This window comes from Takifugu flavidus, chromosome 10 (genome assembly GCF_003711565.1).
Source record: "Takifugu flavidus isolate HTHZ2018 chromosome 10, ASM371156v2, whole genome shotgun sequence".
In the NCBI taxonomy this organism is placed as follows: Eukaryota; Metazoa; Chordata; class Actinopteri; order Tetraodontiformes; family Tetraodontidae; genus Takifugu; species Takifugu flavidus.
This window is the reverse complement of record NC_079529.1, coordinates 8427833-8450797: the sequence shown is the minus strand read 5'-3', so window position 1 is coordinate 8450797 and position 22965 is coordinate 8427833. Positions and strand designations below refer to the sequence as shown.

The 22965-nt window shown below is 45.6% G+C and overlaps 1 protein-coding gene across 10 annotated transcripts; it reads right to left on the bottom strand.

Moving 5' to 3' along the window:
* Window positions 1-148: 148 nt before the first annotated feature.
* Window positions 149-22723, bottom strand: snap91a (synaptosome associated protein 91a). 10 transcript variants are annotated; one of them, XM_057044235.1, is made up of 29 exons: window positions 22373-22722; window positions 21968-22259; window positions 14456-14601; window positions 12790-12865; window positions 12378-12480; window positions 12014-12107; window positions 11806-11917; window positions 11625-11731; window positions 11500-11541; window positions 10485-10546; window positions 9818-9830; window positions 9519-9703; window positions 9331-9422; window positions 8397-8411; window positions 8083-8298; window positions 6955-7032; window positions 5953-6210; window positions 5115-5198; window positions 4764-4832; window positions 4360-4485; window positions 4106-4177; window positions 3748-3984; window positions 2608-2790; window positions 2488-2506; window positions 2193-2283; window positions 2012-2056; window positions 1794-1928; window positions 1599-1687; window positions 149-1362 (listed from the first exon to the last, which is right to left on the bottom strand). In XM_057044235.1, exons 2-28 carry the CDS (start codon window positions 22095-22097, stop codon window positions 1607-1609), a joined length of 2871 nt encoding a protein of 956 aa, XP_056900215.1. In that variant the 5' UTR covers window positions 22098-22259; window positions 22373-22722; the 3' UTR covers window positions 149-1362; window positions 1599-1606. The 10 variants fall into 10 exon arrangements, with proteins under 10 accessions (XP_056900215.1, XP_056900216.1, XP_056900219.1 ...); XM_057044236.1 differs by having other exon boundaries at window positions 2608-2775; window positions 21968-22723; XM_057044239.1 differs by having other exon boundaries at window positions 6955-7011; window positions 21968-22723.
* Between the last annotated feature and the right edge of the window lie 242 nt (window positions 22724-22965).

Genomic DNA, 22965 nt, shown 5'->3' with positions numbered 1-22965 from the left:
ATCCTAATTGTTTATTTGATGGGGGTTTAGACGCCTACTTTGAGATGAAGGTCATTTTCTCCATCATCATAACAAACTCTGAGGTATTTTTTGGGGGGGATAAAAAAGCTCTTTTTAAAAGATGGAAAACAAGAAAATGAATCCACAATTGGCTCAAACCATCTTTAAATTTATTGCACCTCAGGGGGCTTGCATGCACTGGGCAGGGTCATCAAAAAATAAAATAAATTTACAACTAAACAAAAATACAATTTTTAATAATCCAGTCATGAAAAAAATGTCAACAATCTCGCTTTTTTGGTCCCTTTTCCACACAAACAAATGCTTACTGGATCCACTGCATTGACAACACATGGCTTTACATTAATTTACAGAACGGGACTGGGAGTTCTGGAACAAGCAGCTGCCCAAATACACTCAGACATGTTGGTCCAGTTCAGACAAATCCAGACGGGTCGCTCCTGTTGTTTACTAACACCGACAGCAGTCTGGCTAATTAATCTCTTTGTTAGCGCAAATTATGGGCATTTTTTCCCGTGTTATGGAGGATTATTGGATAAACAGAACATATAAATAATATTCTACGAAAAGACGGCAAAAGAAACAAATAAATCACAAGTGATAAAACACAACGGAAACGAAGCTTTCCTGATCAGATGGAGTTCAAGTTGTGTCTTAATGTATATCAATCTTACTGTAATATTTACTTCCAAATATGTTCAAAAGGTGACGGGAAAGAGAGGGATACTCACACGACATCTTACGATTTCATGTCAGATTCACATTTATGTAGCTCTTCGACGGACATACAGAACAGCGACGCAATCCTCACCAGAGAAATATATGTACATCACAGAGGACCTTCCTGTAAACAACACACAACGTTTCTTCAAAAAGCGACCGGGCCTTCCGCATCGCTCCCGGCCAATCAGGGAGAGATGAAGAAGAAGAGCTCCTCCTCCCACAAAAAGAGGCGGGACACAGACGGGACAGTGGGTGGGGTTTAAGGACAGCACGTCCATCATTCATCTCAACACTAGAAATAAGTCTAAGACACGTCACTTCTTTCTGAACCTTGTGGATTTTTTCTGTTTTTTTACACCCATTTTGTTAAGACAAAGGTTTAGTACATCTACAGAAGCACAGGCGTGTGTTTTTTTTCCCCCTATGTATACGTATATTTTGATCTGCTATGTTTCACTTTCACAGTTTGTGCTACAACGTCACGCGGGAGAAGCAGGAGGAGGGCGGGGAGGAGGCGCTCTTGTAAAAGTCGAGTATATAAACACTGCTGGCGTCTGCAGATGTTGATGGACACCAGGTATAAGGTGAAGGGGGTGTTTGCTCTGCTGAAGACAGCATCTGGAAGAAAGGATGGAGAGCATTTCAAAATAAGAGTCATGCGCCTCTTGATACAAGCTGTTTCAACTGTTGCACTTTATTAGGCAAAGATCAGATTACGTTCAAAGCGTTTGTTTTTGAACTAATTACCATCTACTCAGTGCTTCTGCTAAGAGCTCTCAAGCAGTTTGCATATCTTCTAATTATCTGCCCTGTGGTGAAGTGAAAGCAATAGAAGTGCCCTTCTGAGCTCCTACCCGGGGCGTTATAAGAAGTCCTTGAGGTCGAGATCTGCCAGTGGGTCCTTGGGCTTCTTGGGGCTCTGAGTGGCAGGTCCAGATGAAAGCTTAAATTCCAAAACAAAAAGTGATCAGTGAAGCATAAACAGATATCATCTAGATTTTATATCAAGGTAAAAATGGCTCAATCGTAGCCCCAGTGGACATCGGTACCGGTGCTCCTGGTGCAGCAGCTCCAGGTGCAGCTCCAGCCATCCCAGTGAAGGGAGGTCTCATAATGGGCTGTCCCATCATAGGCTGCCCCATCATGGGTTGCATCATGGGAGCGCCAGGCCCGACTGTGGGAGGCTGGTAATGCAGGGTAAACAGACAATAATGATTACAAACAAAAACATTGAGGAATGAAGGCGAAGAAAGGAAATTAAACTGACCAGGCCAAAGCCCGGTGCTCCGGGAGCTACAGGAGCAGAACCGGCCTAGAGACACAGAACAACAACTAAATCCTGGGACCAAAACTGCAGCATGTGGACATCTTAGCTTTTAGAACTGAGATAGTTAAATAGCCTTGTTTAGCCAAATATGTGTGCATGTCCGAAGGCTTGCTGTACTCACCATGGAGGCCCCCGGTGTACCCCAACTTGTAGGAGCGACTTGGGGGGTCCAGTTGGCACCTCCAGTGAGCTTTTTCTCACTCTGTGCATCCCTAAAAGATTTGGAGTGTAACTAAAACTAGATTTTACCAAAAAAATCCTTGAAACCCTTCTAATTTATAAAAAATAACATTTAAAAAGGTCATTAAATCTGAGTATTTCTATTCTATTGTATTAAATATTGTGCTTAGAGTTTCACAGTCTACATGTTATCCTGCTACTGTGAGTAAACTTTACACTTTTTGCTGCATACTTACTTTTTCTTTACTCCAAGGTCTGAAAAAAGGAAAGAAATTACAATTAAGAGTGAAAATTCACTTTATCTAGTATTATAAATCACAATGACCTCACTCCACTGAGGACATTTTGCCATTTACCTCCAATCAGGTTGTCCAGAGCAGAATCCAGGACTCCCCCAATGGTTTTGCCGGGAGGTGGGGTGGCAGGAGGCACAGCTGCAATGCCTGGCGTCATGGGAGTGCCCATGCTTCCAGCAGTGCTGCCCCCAGTGCTCTGAGGTGTTACAGCAGGCATCAGCAAGTCGCCTAATCCATCAAACACTTTTGATGGGGGGGAAATGGCACAACATCAGACAAACAACACAGATTACAGTCTCTCAAATGTCTTATCCAGCCTTGCCATGTCCAGACAGCGCAGAGGAAGGGGGGAGGGCAATCCAGTCAGCTGTGCATCACATGCACAATGCAGGACTGCGCTGTAAAACACGCGGGAGCATTCAAAGGAACGCAACTGGGACCTGCTGTGTCAGTTTTACCGGGTGCATTTTTGTGAGGATAGCACCATTTTCATCCTTGAGGGCAACGAGTTTTCAGGTTTTCACAAAAAAATGAGCAAAAAAAGAGACTTGTATGTGTTGCATTTTTAGGATAGAGGTGAAAACCTGGGAACTCCCCTTCAAGATTCAGTGACTTGACCAGATAAAGCCCTCTTTGCTAAAAGGGGGTGAAGGTAGATGAAGTTGCAAGCAATAAAGTTGGTCCCGTCTCATGCAGGAGGTCATCAGGTTGTCCCTTCATGCAAGGAGGAAAAAGGGTGACTGGCCAAAACCGCACATGCTGCAACATTCTGCGAAGTCCAACTCACCAATTACAGATTAGAAGAAGCAAGCAGTGACCCGGCAGAGTGGAAGGGGTGTGGATGGGATCAGAGAGAGGGACAGAAAGATTGCAGAGGGGATGGTTGGGCAGAAAGTGGAGAAAGTAACACATTTTCAAAGTGTGAAACGAACAAGGAAAGAGATCAGAATAAGAGAGAGCGAGTGGTGCTGAGGTGTGCAGATAGCAGAAATAAGGAGGACTGTCACAGCAGCACAAATCCATGTGTCCAGCATGCACGCATTAAGCTCTCCAGAGGAAGAAAAGGTTAGTTAGTTAGTTGGTCAACTTTGAGAATTCTTAGCAGCCCACTGTGCATCAATCAGGAGATCTGTGCAAACATAAACAAGACATTCCACAAGAACCTATCGTTTGTAGGGCAAGGTATTGAAATCTTCATACTTGACGCATTGAAGCCACCAGGGGGCGCCTGTGCGGAGGGGAGGGGGTCTGTCGCTGCAGGTACTAGAGGCGCAGCCGCTACTGCAGCAGGGACGGGTGCTGCCGGGAAAGGGAGGGAACCCAGATTGTCAAAGCCTGATTCCAGCAGGTCATTTTGCACTGGAGCCGGAGCCAGAGCCATGGCTGGAGCCAAAGCTGGGGCAGCAGCAGTGGGAGCCAGGGTGGGGGACATGAGGCCTGACAGAGGGAAATAAGCATTATTCGCACTGTTTTAACAAGTACAAAACTCTCCTGCTGACTCATTTAAATGACTATAACCTTACAAACACTACACTGCAGTATAGGAGAGGGGTCTGACCTCCTAGCAGATCATCTTCAGGTGCCGCAGGTGCTGGGGTCAGTGTCTCCTCCACAGAACCTCCGAAGGAGTCTGTAGGATTGTCCAGTTATGTACAACGCAGCATGAAGGGAGGCAAGATCATCTTCATGAGGAAAGACTTTTAAAAAAGGGTGATTAATAAGTACATTAACAGGACCCTCTCTTATTTTTTGTCAGCTTGTGTAGCATGTAGTCTGTGTGTGTGCTTGTGTGTGTAGTCTGTAATATTTTACCCAGCAGGTCAATGACAGGTGATGGCTCTGCTGCTTTGGGTGGAGTTGAAGCCTCTGTTGGAGACGGAGCAGGGGCAGGAGCAGGTGCAGGAGCTGGAGCAGCAGGATCTGGAGATGCATAGGATTCTGAACCAGGGGCGAAAAGGTAAAATGGTATTATTACCTACAACTTTAAATAAATCTCTTTGAGACCAAACGCTTTACTTTCATTTGATTTGATTTTCTAAAAGGCCCACAGACATGCAGCAGAAGGTGAAGGCAAGCATCCCTGCATCCGCATCCTTAAAGTGTGCACCAGTTGAAGAGCAGAAGAGCTCTACGCTGAAGGGCGAGGCTGGTTGCACTCTTCAGAAGGGGAGGAAGGGAAAAGAGTGATGCGGGAAAGATAAAGCAGCTTCACTCACCTGTCACGATGTCTCCAGCCGCAGCCAGTTCGGGCAATGGAGAAGGCCCTCGTGAAACAGCAGGAAGATCTAATTTACCGACGCAAGCGTGAGGCAGGATACAGGAAAGAAGAAAAGCGTGGAGGTGGGGGAGCAAAGAAAGTTATTAGCACGGCACAGAGAAAAGCTGCAGCCGGAAGAAAGCAGCTACGAGGAGAATCCACGACTTGACGAGTGGGTCACATGCACAATTCCCAAACCACAATGAGAGACAAACCAAGACATGTGAGGGGGGGGGCAGAGGAGTGGAGGCACAGAAACCAGGAGAGATGAAGAGGTTCCACACAGAGAAATGGATTTCAACTCTGGTACCTGCACCAAAAAGGTCTACGCTAGGAGTGGTAGCAGCTTTGGATTCAGTGGTAGGACTTTGCGCAGGCATAGAATCAAACATATCTAAGAATAAGGACACACAATTATATGTACATTCAGATTCCAAGTCTTGTGCATTCACAAAGATGAGTCAAGAAGAGAGATGCGGCAAAGCAGAGAGAGCAACATTTTCATCATTGAACCGGTACGCTGCCGTGTGTCTGATCAGTGCGATGCGAAATGAAACAGTGCAAAGGTTAAAAGGGAATATTTCCAATATATTCAACTCCCAGCATGAAAATTCCATCCATGATTCCATGATCTTAAGTTCTGTAAATAGAAATGCTTGTGACATGAGCTGGAACAGCACAGGGTGCCAGTTGGGGCCAAGTGTGCGAGTATCCAAGTTCACAAAGCTGTGTGGCCTTGCGGAATATTCCCATTTAACTCTGCTGCATCTGCAACAACAGCATTCAAAGCCGAAAGGGTCTCGAACAATTGATACAAGCGGAAGAAAAATGCTTTTCTTCCAAGTTTCATCTGTTAGTACTCCATTGTCAAAACATGTTGAGCCACCTCTGTTATGAACGAGATAAAGTTCCATAGACACAAATATTGAGGATTTAACACCACAACAACAGATTTTGTGATCTTATTTTGATCCAGCAGAGGAGGTCAAGATGCTTTGACTGTTAAAGACTATAACTGAGGGGAAAGTATCATGGGAAATGCAAAGAAAGTCACGCAGGTTAATTTCTTCATCATCGTCATCATCCAGAGCTACTTTTTCTTTGTCATAATGCAGTGAGATGCATAACGAGAGCGAGAGGACTTTTACCACCAAAGATATCCAGAGGCGGGGCGGCTGCAGACTCTGTGGTGGTGGTGTCAGTGGTGTCTGCGGTGTCAGCGGTGGTGGTAGTGATGGTGGTGGAGGAGGCGGTGGGGGCAGGGATGGGGGCAGCGTTGGGGGTGACGACAGGTGGCTCCTCAGTGGACGCGGGAGGGGTGGCGGCGCCGGTATTGCTCGGCCTCATGGCGAAGAGGTCCAGCTCTGGAGCGATGTTGCCGCTCCCCTCTGTTGTAGCGAAGGGGTCTTTGGGTGGCGGGTGGTGTCGAAGGGTTGGTAGAAGGTAGACAAGGAAGGAAAAGGCATTAGTTAAACCAACAAGTAGTAGAAATATATTTGCATCACGAGCAGCGGAAAGAAATTTAGGGATGAAGAGAATAAAACAACAAGTACGGGGGGGTTGTTCACCTGTGGGGACAATTCTTTTCTTAGCTAGCAAAGTTCTGAGGGTTTCACATTTTTCTATTTTTCTCCACAGAGAAACCATGAGTACTAAATGACCTTGATATTGATTCTCAATGAACAATGTAGGGTCCACCTGGAGGAAAAGTGAAGCCAGTAATCACTCAAAGCACTCTTTATGCTCCTCTGGAGCAGTCTTGTGCTATGAACTGCTAAAGGCACCTTTTACACTTACCTTGGCCAAAGAGAGAGACTAATGGAGGTATTTGAAAAGCTCATTAATGATTAGTATAATAATCATCATGGTGGGGGAGGATCAGTGTAGGTATCAGCTGTTTTTATGGCAGTATTCACTTGGTGAATATTAGCAGCAGAAATGTTGTTTAGATGAAGGGGCAAGGGTCCATGACTGGGGTGTTGGAGCAGGATTTGGAGTGAGACAGTAGCCCCTGCGAGCATGTTTATTCTACTGTCTTCAAGAAGCAGAAGCAGAAGCCATATTTTTTAACAAATGCAACAACAGCTCTGAAACACACTCTCTCTATTTCTCTCTCGCACACAAACCTACTGAGCTGTTTTGTCACCCACCAGATCCAGCAAATGCATCAGCAGCGGGGGCCGCAGCTACCGTGGAAGGACCGTCTCCTGGGGAGGGCGCAAAGGCATCTAGGGCATCATAGACAAAACAGCCGCAACACGAACACCACACAGAACACCGAAAGCCAACACACCGACGGACACATGGATGTAACAAAGAAAAGGTGGGCCAGTAGATGGAATGGAAGGGAACAGAAAAAATGAGAGGTCAGCGTCAGGAAAATTCAGAGAATACAAGAAATATGCAACCCAGTGACTGCAGAGGATTTAATAGTACCCGAAGTTCTCAAAAAAACTGTGTGAAAGGGCTGCATAATGCTGCATTCAGTGAGCACAGACCCTGTGCAAGAGTGAGGGATGAGGCAAGTTGTCACAAGTCGCTTTTACTCTGTGACAAGAGGGGCAAATTTCAGGGAAAGATGGGGTAGATTCTCTCTTTGTCTCAACATGAACTAAAATCCATCAGAATATGTTTGCGAGGCAGTAACTGTGTAAACCAAACAGGGCCATGAACAAACAAGGGCAGCACTGGAAATGTCATCAAAGCAAAGGAACTACATTGTCCTACAGACGTGCATGAGATCATGTTCCGAATGTAGTTCCAAAAGCAACTTTATTCCCTCGGCTCTTTTGGGAATCTGTCGCAAAAGACAAATGTTTTGCTCTCTGCCGCAAAACAGGATGAAAAACATCATCGGACAAGTGTGCGGATTCAAAATGGTTACATTTGAATCGCTGCGATGAAAATAAAACAAAAACACATAAAAGTTGTAGAAACTGATCTCTCAATAATCTCCCAGAACCTATATGCTCTTATTCTCCTTCTAAGCTCATTATAACTGCTGAGACATTTTTTGTCAGCCATACCTGACAGACATACCTGAATAATAACACTGACATAATTATTATTAATCCAAATATCTTTCAGCATCCTTGCATGTTATCCTTTATTTATAACAACTGAATATGCAAAATCTCTGAGAATGTTCTCACAAAGGGGCCAAATCTTGATGTTTGACCACTGAAAGACACTGAAAACGTATGTATATTCTAACAGTGTGACTGCTTTTGACCTTTGCTCTATCACCCTGGTCTATCGTTTCCCCAAGGCTGACTGACCTCCAAAAAGATCAATGTCCGTGGAGACGGCGGAAGGAGCTGAAACAGGAAGTGAGGCGGGAGGAGCGGCTGGGGCGGATACAGCGGTGACGGGAGCAGCAGGAGCGGCTGTGGAAGCTGCTGGAGCTGCAGCATCAGCGGACTTTCCATTAGTCAGCGAAGCTTCGGAGGCTCCACCAGAGGCAGCGGGGGTTGCTGTGTGAACAAACCGATTAACTGGAGCAATGGCATGAAAATAACATGGCTGCTGAAAGCAACCCCCCCCCCCAAAAAAAATCCCATTTAGTGTGTGGTGCCATGAAAGGGATACTCACTCTCAGCCAAGAGATCTGCAAGAAATGGAAAGAGACACAGATGCGAGAGAATGAGCCCAAAAGCAGCAATAAAATGGTCTGATGAGACCTAAAAAATATTTCATTTGACACTTTAAGCCACTAAAAAAGCCACAGCTAAACTTCCCTGCCGTGCTCAGGACGGACGAGAGACTTGTGCATGGCACACTTTGTTATTCAAACTGGATCAATTGGTGTAGATTTCCTCTGCTCAGGAATTGATTATTCAACCCCTGCCTCTCATACCTTCCGTGCCCGCCAACCTCTCTTAGCACGGACCGTGGATTTTCTTTTGCCTTCCTCGATGCCATTTGTTTTACTGCAGCAATAAAATGGCTGTGGTGGGACTGCACTTCACTGCTCTGGAAAATGGCCCTCGGTAGTGAGGAGCAAAAGGCTCAGCAGTTAAGGGGATGAAATATGACAACAGCATGCTCCATTTGAATGTTGCTGCTCCACATGACTTTTGAAATCTTCCATTAGGTGGCGATCACAAGTTAACTTGTTTATCTTGGGATGACAAAGTTCCGTGATAGCTTATAGAGCAGGGATGGGCAATTCCAGTCCTTGAGGGCTGGATTAAAGCTGAGTTTTCTGTCCAACAATTAGACAACATTTTCACCTGGGGTTCTACTTGGTGAACGTAGTTTCGACCCGGTAAGACACAGAACTTAGCTTGATTTCAGCCCTTGAGGACTGGACTCGCTCGCAACCATCAGTTGTAGCTTGGTGTTACATGCTATTCTTTTAATCACTTGTTTTCTGCTGAGAATATTGATCTCATTATCAGATGAAAAGGTTAATATTAATAATAATTTATTGCAGGAAATCGATCTGTAATAGAGACCTATTACATGGAGAAACTGTCCTATGGGTGTTTTTTGGGGAAGGAGGGACTGTTTTGAAGACAGGTTACCTCCCCAGCCAGTCGTGGAGGAAGTTCCTGCTGCCCCCTTTGTCGATGAGGAGGACATGGGGTCCAGGTCCAACAAGAAGCCATCGAGAGCACTAAGAGACAAAGAGGGAACATTGACATAGAGGACACATTCTGGCTAGTCACTGTAGCTCATTATACACGTTCTTATACTGCAGAGCGAGTCTCACTTGTTGGTGGCTCTGGCGGGTGGGATAGGCGCCGTGGGTGTAACAGAGGGCGGGGGAGGTTTGGCAGGTGGCCCGGGGCGGGCTGGTGGACCGCCGGGGGCAGCGGGCGGGGGAGGCTTGGCTGGCGGTGCAGCAGGAGCCGAAGCAGCTGCGGCAGCCGGTGAGGTGTTGTTGGCTGTTGCGTCCTGCGACAGAAGTGACCAGAGGTGACGACACAAGCGTCACAAGTGATTCAGCAGGTTTTCCCCACACACAAGCTAAACACTGAGAGGTTGTGCATGAAAATATAATGTGCTTACCTTAGTGGGAGACCTGGAAAATCCAAAACAACAACAAGTTAATGAGTTCCATGACATAAATACTGAGTCGTATGAAATGGGAGTCAGGTGACACCGTGAGTGGGCAGTTAATTCTACTCAGGCTGCATCTGCAGTTAATGGACCCACACTGCACTGATGAGTAACTCCTCCTCAACAAAACCTTTAAATGTCAGACAGAATAAATAATCTAAATACATCGAGATGGATGTTGATTGTTCCAGGAAGAGGAAGGCTTCAATGATGAACAGGACCTCTAACTGTACGACAGCGATGCAATGATGTGTGTCCATAGAAGTGCATCTTGAACATTACACCAAGTGTTTGTTCAGATGTCTTTTCTATAGAATCAAAGGTTTAATGGTATTGGGAGATTTCCACTGTAAAAGGATACTTACTTATCCTCACTGAGGTCAATAAAAGAAGAGAAAAGTGTGCGTTATCATTGGTGAAGCGTGTACTCGATGTGGCACTACTCTTTTGTTTTAAAAACAGTTATTTGGCTTTAATTAAAAGAAGTCAAACATATTTAGGCATTTTCAAGGCTGAAGAAGTAGATACTTTTAAACAGGTCTGCATCTTCCTTCTGCTATTCTGACGCAGCTTCCACTCTGCATTACAGCTGTTGCAGATGTAGTGGACAACTTACGGTTTCTTCCCCTCCAGTGTGTTAAGATGCGTCTCCAAAGACTCCAAAAGACTTTCTGGGGCCTGCAGAAGAAAACAGATTCACCCATATAAAATTGGCCCACAAACTCCAGGGATGTCTTGCAGTAAAACTGCTGAGTCATTGTCTTTTGCCTGCAACATTAAATGTCTCAGCTCATTAAGACGCATTAACACTATCAGTGAATGTTGCATATACGTTGAATAAAAACAGAGCTACAGCAATTAATTACAGAAATGCTTCTTCTTGATGCTAATGAGGTGATATTCAACGAGTTCAACCAGACTTAATGGGATCACCTTCTGATACCAAGCTTAAAGGATTTATTAAGAGAATAATTCCCTGTTGCCATCCCCTGTCAGACCAGTCATTCCACAGGTGTTAACCACAGATGTTGTCATGCTTCCAGTTGCATCAGTATAAACTCGGTCATAGTGTTTGTTACCCCCCCCCCCACACACACACACACACATCCCTTTCACGACACGCGTATCAAACCCATCATCGGCTCAACCTGATGGTGCAGAATGACATTAAGCCACCGTTGTTTGAGGGCTCTGAGCAATTGATGCACTTTGTTGCCCTGGATGCATTAATCAGATTTTATGGGCCGTATCAAATATTATTTTTAAGATCCCTATGATATACAGAATATACATAATGAAATGAGTAGGAATTTGCTTTTTTCCACCCTTATTTGCAGTTTTGCATCGGAAAAACTCTTCTACCCTCTGCACACACGTTATTCCTGTCATGAGGATGTCGGAAAGGGGGTTTTGGGAGGTCGAGCTGATAACAATCAGTTGTCACTTTGTAAAAAAATATTTGTGCCATAATGGTTTAGCAGATGTGCAGGCAGCTGTATGACTCAGCACGTCAGCGTTTGCCCCACTGGCTTGTGCACTCGCTCGCTCCCTCGCTTCATCGGCAAGTGGCGAATCCAAAACAGAATCATTCCAAAGCTCAGGACCGATCGGCACCTGTGAATGATTCTTACCTGAGTAAGTTCGGGAATGTCATTTTTGTCTATCCCCATTTGCTGTGAAAGGAAAGAGAGCCGTCAGAATCCACCGGCACAACCTTTAACAGCTGCTGTGCAAAGAAACGAGGTCTGGGGTCTACCTCTGCGATCTTAAAGAAATCTGAAACCCGCGTCATTCGCGTCAGGAATCTCTTGTAGATCTCCAGCCCATCTTTACACTGGCTTCTCTTCATCTGGAAGAATTTTTCTGGAGGGCAGAGCGGGTAAAATGTGACTTAATGTGTGGGCTTCTGTGAACCAATTCAAGTGAAATGCTCTCACCGAGCAGGTTGATGATGCCGTCATTGTAGCAGGCGTACAACTTGATCAGATCTTTAAAGAGCAGCAGGAAACAGGCATTTATCACTCCGTTGTTTAGATCCTTGGGTTGCACCTGCACACATAAAGAAAGCACAGGATTATAAGGAAAATAAGTATAAAATGGATAAAAGGGGGACAAAAAGGATTCCAAAATCTGGGTGTGGCTCACTTCGAAATCCAGTAGCGCGTCGATCTGGCTCTGCAGAATGGGCATTCCCTTCAGCAGCTTCTCCACCGTCATGGTTCGCATGGCGCCCTCAGCTCTGATAAAAGTAGGAAGGGTGAGAGTTTCAGACCGATTCACACCTCGTCTCTTCGCTGGAACATCTGTCTGCAGCTGCACCAGTCGGTCTAATCAAGATTTGGCTTGGCGTGACACATCGTCTGCAGGTGAAACAGCATTCTGCTGCTGCTCGCTCCAGCCATACCATGCACCATCCCACACACAACTGGGACTCCAGAGTTACTCAGATGTTTACGGTAAGGGAGGACGCGCCATAAGGAACTGTGCTGCGTCAAATGGGAAAACGTACCCTTTCTTGACTCGGACAAAATCGAAAGACATCTGTCTGTAGGCGAAGGACTTCTCGTTCAGGTAGCGACCGTAGCGTCTGATGAAGGTCGACATGTCGAAGCCTGAGGAAGATGCAAGCAAATATGAACTAAGAATGTTGCTTCTTCTTTTTTTTTAAACAGACACCACTACCTTTAAAAAATGCTAATCAAATAGCTTAGCATAGGGGCGACAAGGCAAATAGGTGTTATCTGGCCTTCTATCCACACCCTGTTTTAGACAACATGCCCATGACACCAGGCCACGAACCCGGTGTTTATCACTAGGGTACACCGCAATTGATTACCATGGAAACGCTTTAATTAGAGGAGGCAGGGTAGACCACACAGACACTGGCAGTTTGGTTTATAAGGAAAGGAAGCAGTGCTCACCATGGGAACCAGTTTTATCCAGGAAGTTGCTCAGGTTGAACAGAGTGTTCCTCGATGACAGCAACTGCAGGAATTTCTAAAAATGAAAAGAACAGACATAGTTTATTTCTATAGCTGACACTAAATTGATATTGGTGCCTTCTTTTTCTTGGTTTCTTGCCCTTCACTGGGTGGGTTTAAGGTGGACACAATACAAACTGCATCCATCAAAAGGACTTCAAAGACTTAAACTGCCCCTTTTGCTTTAACAGCAAAGACTACATGCCAGTATTACAGTTTGATGATAACTGGATTGTGGACGCGTCTTAAAGAATGAGGAGGATGCTCAGCACTTTAAGCATCTCAAACAATTGTCTGCAGCAGGAAGTGGAACTCCCACAGGGCCTGATTGTGATTGTTTTGCATAACTAGAGACAAAAATGCTGCATTTAAACAGCACGACTGCAGCAGTGAGTGGGAGTGTGCAACACATTCAGCTCCACACATTGACAGGACCAGGAAACAGAGCGTAAGAAAGACAAATAGGCCCCCTATGCAGAATCTGCACACACACACACACACACACAGACAGACAGACACCAACCCATAGAGCATTTTAGCTTCAGGGAAAATTAAGGTTGAATAACTCCCAGGAGAAATGGTGAACTATACGCCACCTCTCCACTCCCTTTCGTCTCGTTCACTTTAATGCGGTCAGGCGCTGAGAGTTATGAATATATAGATTTTAAAGGCATGTGTGAAAATCAAGTAAGAAAACACACATGCGTAGGAAATGGAATTATAGAAATCTGAAATTGTTGAGATATTTATTTCACTGGAACTGTATCTATAAGTTATAAATGTCCCCTTTTCTTACAGCTGGGCAACGGTGACCCTGAAGGAGCACGTGCTTATCTCTGCGAGTGAGCTCTTGATGCCTGTTTATAGTTATCGCCTTTCTTCAGCGGACAGGACATAAATGGGGTCAGGAGGTCGAGACCCAGAAGAAGAACACAGCCATTGACAATGGTACCACACAGCTCTGTCCAACTGCTCGAGCTCTGTCTTCTTCTGAGCTCCTCCACAAACCTATAACAACAAGTCATCGTTCTGGCCTCAAAAGATCATGACAGTAATGTGGGAAAGATCAGGGAATGAGACTGTGCAGGTGCAGAGACAAGGCGAGGTAAATTAGCTAGCTTATTATAATCTCGTCTAATTAAGTACATCAATTTCATTCATTTCTTTTGTTTGATTGTCACCATCTTGACCTGAGGAGTAAAGGTTCCAATCATAACTTGCAAACAATTACCGTAGACACGATTTTGGCATGGGCACATAAAAACATGCTTTCTCGTGCATCGCCACGTACAGTTTGCATACCTGTGCTCCTCTTTGATGGTTCTACCATGGCTGAATGAACATAAAAAAGCAGCCTCCACTTTAGATGTGCATGCATGTGAAAGGCAATCTGTGCAACTGGGAGTTCTTCACTTGCTATTTCAGTGAATGTGTCACTGCAGGCCTGAAATTGGAATGAGCAGAGGCACCATTGCAGGGCGCTGCCATACATCCTGATCTGGCTTCGATTCTCAGAGCAAAATAAATGCTTTCCCACTTCCCCCGGCTCCGACAACACAGGGATCTACGTCCACTGTGGGACCGAATGGATGTGCTTCGGGCTCACCTCATGGCCGTGCACCATGAGGTGGTGTGTGGTAATCAGGGCTTTGAAGACCACCACCCAACTGGCATTGCCGACCCTCTCCATCAGCGTGTCGACCATCTGGGGGACGTTCACGTTGGTCTGGTCCTGGGAGGCCTGGATCAGGTCTGGGAAGAAATTAGCAGGGAAGAATATCAGCGAGGGAACAGAGCACAAGCTGATTAAACAAGAAGACAGATGGGATGGCAAAACAGAAGTGTGATGGTGCGAATGTGGTGCTGCCAGGTCAGGCCTTTGCTGCACAGCTCTATCTCTCCCTCTGAGCACGCCTCAAGTACCTGGGAGATTGTGGCTGCTTCAGATTCTGCCTCTGATTATACGTTTTCCACTTTGCCAAGTGATGCAAGCTCAGAGGGAGCCACTTCGTTTATTCAGAGCTGCCATTTTCCATCTCTAAATGTATGCAGACAAAGTATTCACATTACGTCACGGCTGCCTGTTGTGACTCACATTGACTTCAGCTACGTCCTGCAGCCAGTCATTTATGAGCAGAGGGGGAGGCAGAAAGCAAGAGACAACCAGAACGTAAACCTTGTAGAGGAAGGACAGATGGTGAGAAACTAGCCTGATGGTTAGAAAGTGCAATAATGGCTTCCATTAGAAGGGAAGGAAATTGAAAATCTTCAGTTCAAAGAGTCAGCATTGATTTATGCCCATACGTCTGTGATGGACGTGGACAGAGAGAGAACATCATTTAACCGCTCTGATGCAGTAGAGCAGAGCAGACACCATTATTGGGTCCAGCTCATCAGCACTGTCACATCCACCCCAGCAGACGAACAGGGCAGAATTGGATTTTCCGCCATCAGGAAAAAGGTGCTACATGAATACAGTCACGACTTAAATCTGTCAGTCACAAAAAGGAGGAATCCAATTGTTTCTGCCATATTAAAAAAAATGCCTTCAAGGTCACATTACAAGTCTGTCAGGGTTGTTGCCTTCCCATAATGCTTTCCTGGTGCAGGCATGATTCCTGTGCACGTAGTGCTCAGTAGTAAGGCAGCACACACGCACGCACATGCGGGAGGGGGGGGATGGGATAAGCCCTGCAGGCCTGATGAGTCAGCAGCCAGCATCATCCTACGCTCTCCGTCTCTGTCCGCATCTCAGTCTGTCTCACTCTGCCTTTCACAAGAGCCACAATTTCATGAAATTGACATTTTGTAAACCTAATTCCAGTTTCTACCTTAAATCTGCACCACATCTCATCGTGCCTTTTCCAAATCCATCGACTCAGAACATTTTGCGCCATAATTGTCTCTGTCGTCATTCAAATTTGCCGAACTGCTGCAGACAGGCGAGACACTGTACCAGGCAGGGAGTCTCTGGTCCGATTCAGATGCTGAGGAATTCAGCAGGCGCCCCTGACACACAGTCTCCCCCACCTTCCTCCTCAATTATTCATGTGGATGAGCATGAGTAAGGCAGAGGGAACGTGCGAGGCATCCCGCTGTGCAGATACAGTCAGGCTGACAGTGACTTGCTTTGCGTCCAGGCAGGTCACCTCCTGTCCGCTCGATTAATACCCACAGTCGCTCTCCTGGTTTATCACACCGGCACTAGCACAAGATTAACTACTTCATTTTCCAAACCAAGGACTGCACGTCTCATACTCCTCTCTTACAGGTTCGTTCAAGTTTTGGGAAACGTTTTTCGAGCAGGTGGAAGTTTCCATGTGGAGCTGGTGCAGAACCGCCATGAAAACCTTTAATCTATGCAGTTAAACCTTCCAGCGGTACCAAACCGACAGACTTTCTCTGAATTTTCACACACTTTCACAATAACATTTAATCTTAATATCCTGTGATGCTGAAACTCTTAATTGCTCGTAGGAAATCAACCAAATCAGGTTCTTTGTATGTGGTCATCACTGCATATCTCCTGCCGGTATTCGTCTTTAGCTTCACTTTGGGTTTGGCATTTAACTTTATAGCGAGTCTTTCAATGTAGTGGAGCACTTAAAATGGAAAACAGCCCAGTGCCAGACCCCCAGTCAATGGCACCTCCTGCAGCTGCGCGCATGCTCACCCAGAGGTAACCTGTGTACAGAAGGATGCGATATCATGTGATCACAGTGCAACGACGTCATGCAGAGTCAGAGCCTCTCTCAACTGATACACAAAAATAACCCACTTTGACGCATTCCCGCGATCAAAACACCAAACATCATGAATCAGAAAATCTGTGTGAGGGAGGCAAAGTGCATGCATAATACACATCCTCCTCTGTCTTGCAAGGAGGATGTGGCATAATGGTATCAGCACAGGGATTTCACATCAGCTTAGAAAGACGCAGCAGGTGATTAATCCGCATTTCTGTAAATTATTATTGCGACAACCATTTTCAGTGACCTTTTCTGGGACGTTGTTCCACCTGAGCATGCCAGTGATGGATTATTGCAGAAAGAAACTAAACAGAGGGATAATAGTTACAGTCAAGAGGTTGGAAGCCAAAAATAACTCATTTCTATGCAGCACAGAGCTCTGTTGCTCACGAGCTAAGAGCTGTTATTAACACGACACAGGGGCACTTTCAGCTGAAGGCTAAACACATCTGCATGCTGACATGGTCACAGTGATGATGCTAGCATGCACATGTGTTACAGGAAAAAATGTACACAATCTGTTGTGTATCTATTTCAGTCAGTATGTATAATATTTACTACATCGGTGACCATTTATCTCCCCCAGACAAGAACTGCACCCTCAAATCCAAAGAAAATAAAGTTGTCATTGTAACTCAAGGCATCTGAAGACAAGGTCACTGAAACTTGACAACACTGAGTTGCACCTTTACTGTCATCTAACACCGGGACAGGATGAGCTGCAATGTCTGCCAGACCCAGCCCTCGATCACGGGGACTCCGCTCCTCGAAAGTCCCCGTCAGTGTATCAACAGCTGTAAGCAGCTTCTGTAAATGTGTGCTAAGGCGGTCTAGCATCTACGCAAGGCTTCCTGACGTGTTCTGCTCAGAGGATTTTCTCAAATGTACAGATAAAAACCAAACGGGGGACGTCAAGGTGGTTTCCTTGGAAACAAGCTTTTGCATTTGCAGTGACATGAGGGAGCAAAATTCCCTCCGAATCATCTTCACAGGAGCAATGCTGATCGGGGTCACACGTATGTGACTCATAGCGCTGTGAAAACCACATTAGTATAAAAGTACCTCCCACATACACTCTAATTATTTTACAGTTCCATCCAACATACTTAAACAACAGTAAAGAGTCAGGAAACGCATGTATTAAGTGATTCAGCTGTAACGTCCCTGACAATTGTTCGTCTACTGTACAGACCAATATTTACTTACCGTATATATGTTTACCTATGCTTCCATTAATAGCACAGCTAGCTGCGTTCTCTAAAAAGGGTATTTATGTAACAGGGCAGAGCAAAAGAGGCATGAGTGATGCCTTGTTGAGCTACACATGAAGAGAACATGAATGCACTGGGTTTATTTATAGCTGCTTCACCCTTTAGCAATGTACAGGAGGAAGGGGGAAAAACCCATAATGCACTCTGTCCCATACCACCGCGGTGTGGCAGTCAAATAAAGAGGAAGCCCTTGAGATCCACACACGGTGGAGGCTGGAAATGACATCTGAGGGTGAAGCTGGTCTACAAAATGTCTGTGCTGGTGACCAGGGATGAGCGCAGTTTTAATGACGGGCTTTTTATCCTGCTGCTAATGGCATTTAGCTTGTCAGATGATCCTGCATAGGCTCCCCTACGTGCAGGCTAGAACTGTACAGTCTATGACATCAGGGACATTTATAGATCTGACGACTTGACAACCTGCTGAGAACATCAGAAAAAGAACGGCAAGGTGCACAAAGAGGTGGGAGGATTTTTATAAAATAGTCTTAAAGTGACTTGAAGCAGTTATGGAGTGGAAAATGGTCTGATGGCAACAGTATGGGTGATCGTGCCCCCAGAAGAGTAACCTGGATACACAAATACTGTTTTTATACTTCGCCTCCCACAGTCTTTGATGTAAGAAAAGCATAAAGGGACCCCTGTGGAGCGATCAGTGCTCCATTACCAGCCTTCTCTCACCAGCTTCTGACTAAAAACAACCATGCTGCTGCTGGAGAGCAGACTACGATCCTCTCAAGGCATCAAACCTTTGAAATTTCCTCTACAGAGCAGCTGATGCACAACGTCTTTAAGCAGTTAAGATGGTAGATGTCTGGCAGTGATTTCTAATTTACCTCCTGCTTCCTCTTGTGTGATAACAGTGCTTTTCCAACGTTTAAAAATCTGTAATCTGAATATTCAATTGTGGAATTAGCTCTGCACAATGATGAATCCAGGAATTTGCATGGAATTTCATTGCGCGCTTGTGTTGTCACTGTAGGCCAAAGTGTTGAAGCAAATTTTGAAAAAACAAAACAAAAAAAACATCAGCTCAAAACCTCAACATCAGGCCGAGCTCCTGCACCCCTAGGATCCCCACCACCCATATCAGGGGTGCCAGTCGGCCTCTCAGATGTGGTAACGCCGCTGACGCTGACTCACATTGTGGAAACAACACCTCGGCAGCCAAAACGGAACCCAGCACGCTGTTTACACTTCACACTGCTTCTCCTCCTGTGTCTCAACCCACCCTCACGGAGTGCACGCACTCCTGGTCATACATCCTCTAAATCCCCTGAGCAGGAAAAAAGGGAAACATGTTGATTGGTGTGATGACATCATGGCTGTTGGTGATAATCACTGTTAAAAAATGCACTGAGAATTTCAGTCGCGATATTTTGTCAGTCTGTCGTTCCAAACTGCGACACTGAGGAATGAAAGATCAATGTCATGAGCTCCGCAGTATCAGAAAAAAGAAAACAGCAGGATTAAGAGGTTAGGGCAACGTGAGCAGCAGCAGAGAAAGAGGAGCGGCTTCTGTTAGACACTCTCTTATGTTCGTCCTTAAGCTGTTTCCCTCTGGGCTGCACATACTCCTTAAAATGTCCTTTGGAATTCCTCATTGCCTGTGGTTGAAACGGCATCTTTTTTTAAAATAACCACAACAAACCACAACATAACTAACTGTAAAAGCTGACCTCAGCGACCTCAGGTGGCCTGATGGGCAACACAGCAATCAAGCTCCCAGCAGCTGCGTTGCGAAATGTGGAAGAATCCTTTTTTTTTGTCTTTCATTTATCACAGTCTTCTTTGCTCACATTAATTATCCAAAAACGTCAGTTCCCCCAGGCATTAGGAAACTTGACTCGCAGCTGCACCTTCTCCTCCACAATATGCTTCTCCTCACTTGTGGAGTGCCATCAGTCACATGTCGCTTGTGTGCATCGCTGCAAGTGACGTCAAGGAAGTGTGTACGCACACACACACACACCACACACACACACACACACACACACACACACACACACACACTGGTACTGGTACAGCTGGTACTCTGAGACACAAAGAGCCTTCTGTAACACTGGAGCTGTGTGGAGTGTCAGACATCTGCACTTCTGCCTGAGCTCTAATCTTGCTGAGAGGACTTTCACACCAGCACCACAGACAGAAGGTGAAATGACAGAACAGCGTCTAATATTTTTGCTAAAAATAAAAATACAGACAAATATCTGCCTTCTTGCATCAAAAAAGTATGTGTCAGGATTGTGGGATAGAATCACGGGGACATACTTGAGGGTCATGAATCCAAAACCATTTTTTAGTAATTGTGCATACAAGCTAAACAAAGACAATGGTGTGTGTGCACGTGCATGCAGATGACTGTCAGGCCTGAGCAGAGACCCTCTTGGTGGATGTTTTCCATCTGTTATCTGGACCATTGCTGGCACTTTAGAACAAATACTGGTGCTGTGGTCTGGGTTTCTCTGCCTCTCAAAGCTGCTGCCTAAAACAAGCTGCTTTACCTAAAATGAGACCATTCTGCAGGACAAACATCGACTATTTTCAGTAACTACTAATATTTTGTTGAGACTGTTGAGTCGGTTTAGCTCTGATATTCCAACACGTTTGCATTTGCTTGCTCAAGAGCTTTTGGGTCACTGCGACGCGTTTACTACCCAGCTCCAGTGTGGATGTCCCTCAAAGTAGATCAGCTGAGCAGTGGACCGAGACGCATTTGGATGCAAGTATATTAAAAAAAATCCATGATGGACTATTTTTAGAGGATTGCCGGGATCTAAGATGCTTGTACAACGCTGGGTACTTGAGAAAAGTCAGAGTAAAAATGACAAAGAATTGTGTGTGTTTTGATCGTGGGCTAAACAGTTTCATCATCATAAAACCATAAATTAAATGAAGACAAACTAAGAAATGTCATTATATTCAGAATGAAACGTGGTAAATTATTTCATAATGTTTATTTTAAAGGAATTTGGTCTATAAAAGCATCTGCTACCATTCTGAGCCAACAGGAGTCCTGTTTACATGTGATGACCTTTTACATTAGCAACAAGTGCGCTAACAGGTATTACAGGTCGCTTCCATTAGCAATGGTGAGCTTAATGGGCACAGGATACATTTTTGTAACCCAGGTTCTCAGAGAAGCATGACTGACACATCCCTCTGTGGAATTCTGATGGGTATCAGTAGGACATCAATCAGACCCTGTTAATTAAAACACAACCACCGAAGCAATGTGAGAAAACTTGACTATTACTAATGTCATCAAATGCTTTCCCATGACATTAAATGAGTCATAATGATCTTGTTATCCTTTACTTTTCATCTTCATCAGGCTTGAATGAGCTTGTTGGGCTTATATTCTATATATATACATATATAAATAGAAGAGAGCAAATGGCTCTCGAAGATGAAAGACTGATGTTACGGCATTACGCTACTTAAGATATTCCAATGGAGGTGGATATAGGTGGTCACCATCAGTCAGTATGCCGGTGCTCAGTGGGGCACATCTATAAATTCAACCAACTTCTTATCTAGATGGTATGAAATGTGATACCAGTATAATCTAAATGCAGCAGTGTGTGTGTTATAATTGCAGTTAGCTTGCATTATGCTCCTTTTAAAGCATCCCTGCCCTTCTTTGGCCTGGTTTGTCAGCAGCTGCAACCTGCAAACCCAGCAGCGCTCTGCTGGTGTGTCCGACCATGTGGGACCGCTTGACAGGCAGGCGACTGGTGAAGTCCATGTGTGCTTTTTGACAAGACCTCATTTCAAAGATGAAGAGCTGGGGTATATCTGTTATCCTTTGCACACTGAACCACTGGTGCTCAGCTTCAGCTCCAAAGGGAGGAAGATGCCCTGCTGTAATAGTCCATGAGCACCAAGGAAGCTACAAGCATGGGGGGAGGCACTATGATGGCCTAACTGTGCATGAGAACATGAGGGTCAAAAGGATGGATGGATGGATGGATGGATGGATGGATGGATGGATGGATGGATGGATGGATGGATGGATGGATGGATAGATAGATAGATAGATAGATAGATAGATAGATAGATAGATAGATAGATAGATAGATAGATAGATAGACTTACATTCCATGTGCTTTTTCTTAGGAGCGGTCTGTTCGTGCGTGGTGGCCTTGCACACCGCTCGGGACACCTCGGATCCCGTCAGGCTGTACTGGGCCGCGGCGATCCGATCTGTCAACGTTTGACCCGACATCTTCTTTCTGAGGGGATGAGCCTCGACTCCCAGGCGTCCAATATGGTTCTATCGCCCCCTCAAATAACAACCCGACGCCTCCAGTAATCCCAGCTGTCCTTCAATGCACCGAGGGAAAGGAAAAGGGGGCACTTTCTGCAGATTTTGTTTTTTGTAGATGATCTGGATGAAATTAATTTAGGATTTTAGAAAAAAATCCAATTGGACGCAGTGTCCACAGAAAATGATTTGCATTCACTACAATCAGGACAGAATTTTAAAGCGTTATTACTAACTGGTCCAGCTCCTCGGACGAATCGCTGCGCTCGTCGCCGCCTCGTGTGCCCCAGCCCCCGGGATAATCCTCACTCTATCACGGCCGCAGCACTCCGGCAGTTCCCGAGTATCAGCCCGGCATTCATAGAAAAGTCAGGACCTGGCTGGCATCGTCAGCACCATCAGCATCATCATCCCCCAGCATCCAGCACAGCGGTGTCCCCTCCTCCACCTCCCCTGCAGGACGAGTCCTCTCTGCCGTGGCCACCGTCAGCCCCGCAGCCCCGGAGATGCGCGCTATGACCCGGTTTGTAGGATGGCACGGTCCCCGGCGGATTTACGTCGTTGTTTATTAAATTATTAAATTATCGATCTCGGTCGACACCACGCCCCGCCCCCCTCCTTCCGAGTCAGGTGACGTAGGGTTACCAACCTCGCTGCTTTCTTTGTTCTCGCGAGACTTCAGCCGGAGACGAGAACAGGCAAGGACGGTGTCGTTACAAACACACGAAGGGTTAAATCAAGCTTGACGCCTCTCACGTTTCTCTGCTGCTGTGAAGGTCATATAAAGTGTGCTGCCTTAGATCTCACTGTCCTGCTAGGAGAGCACAGT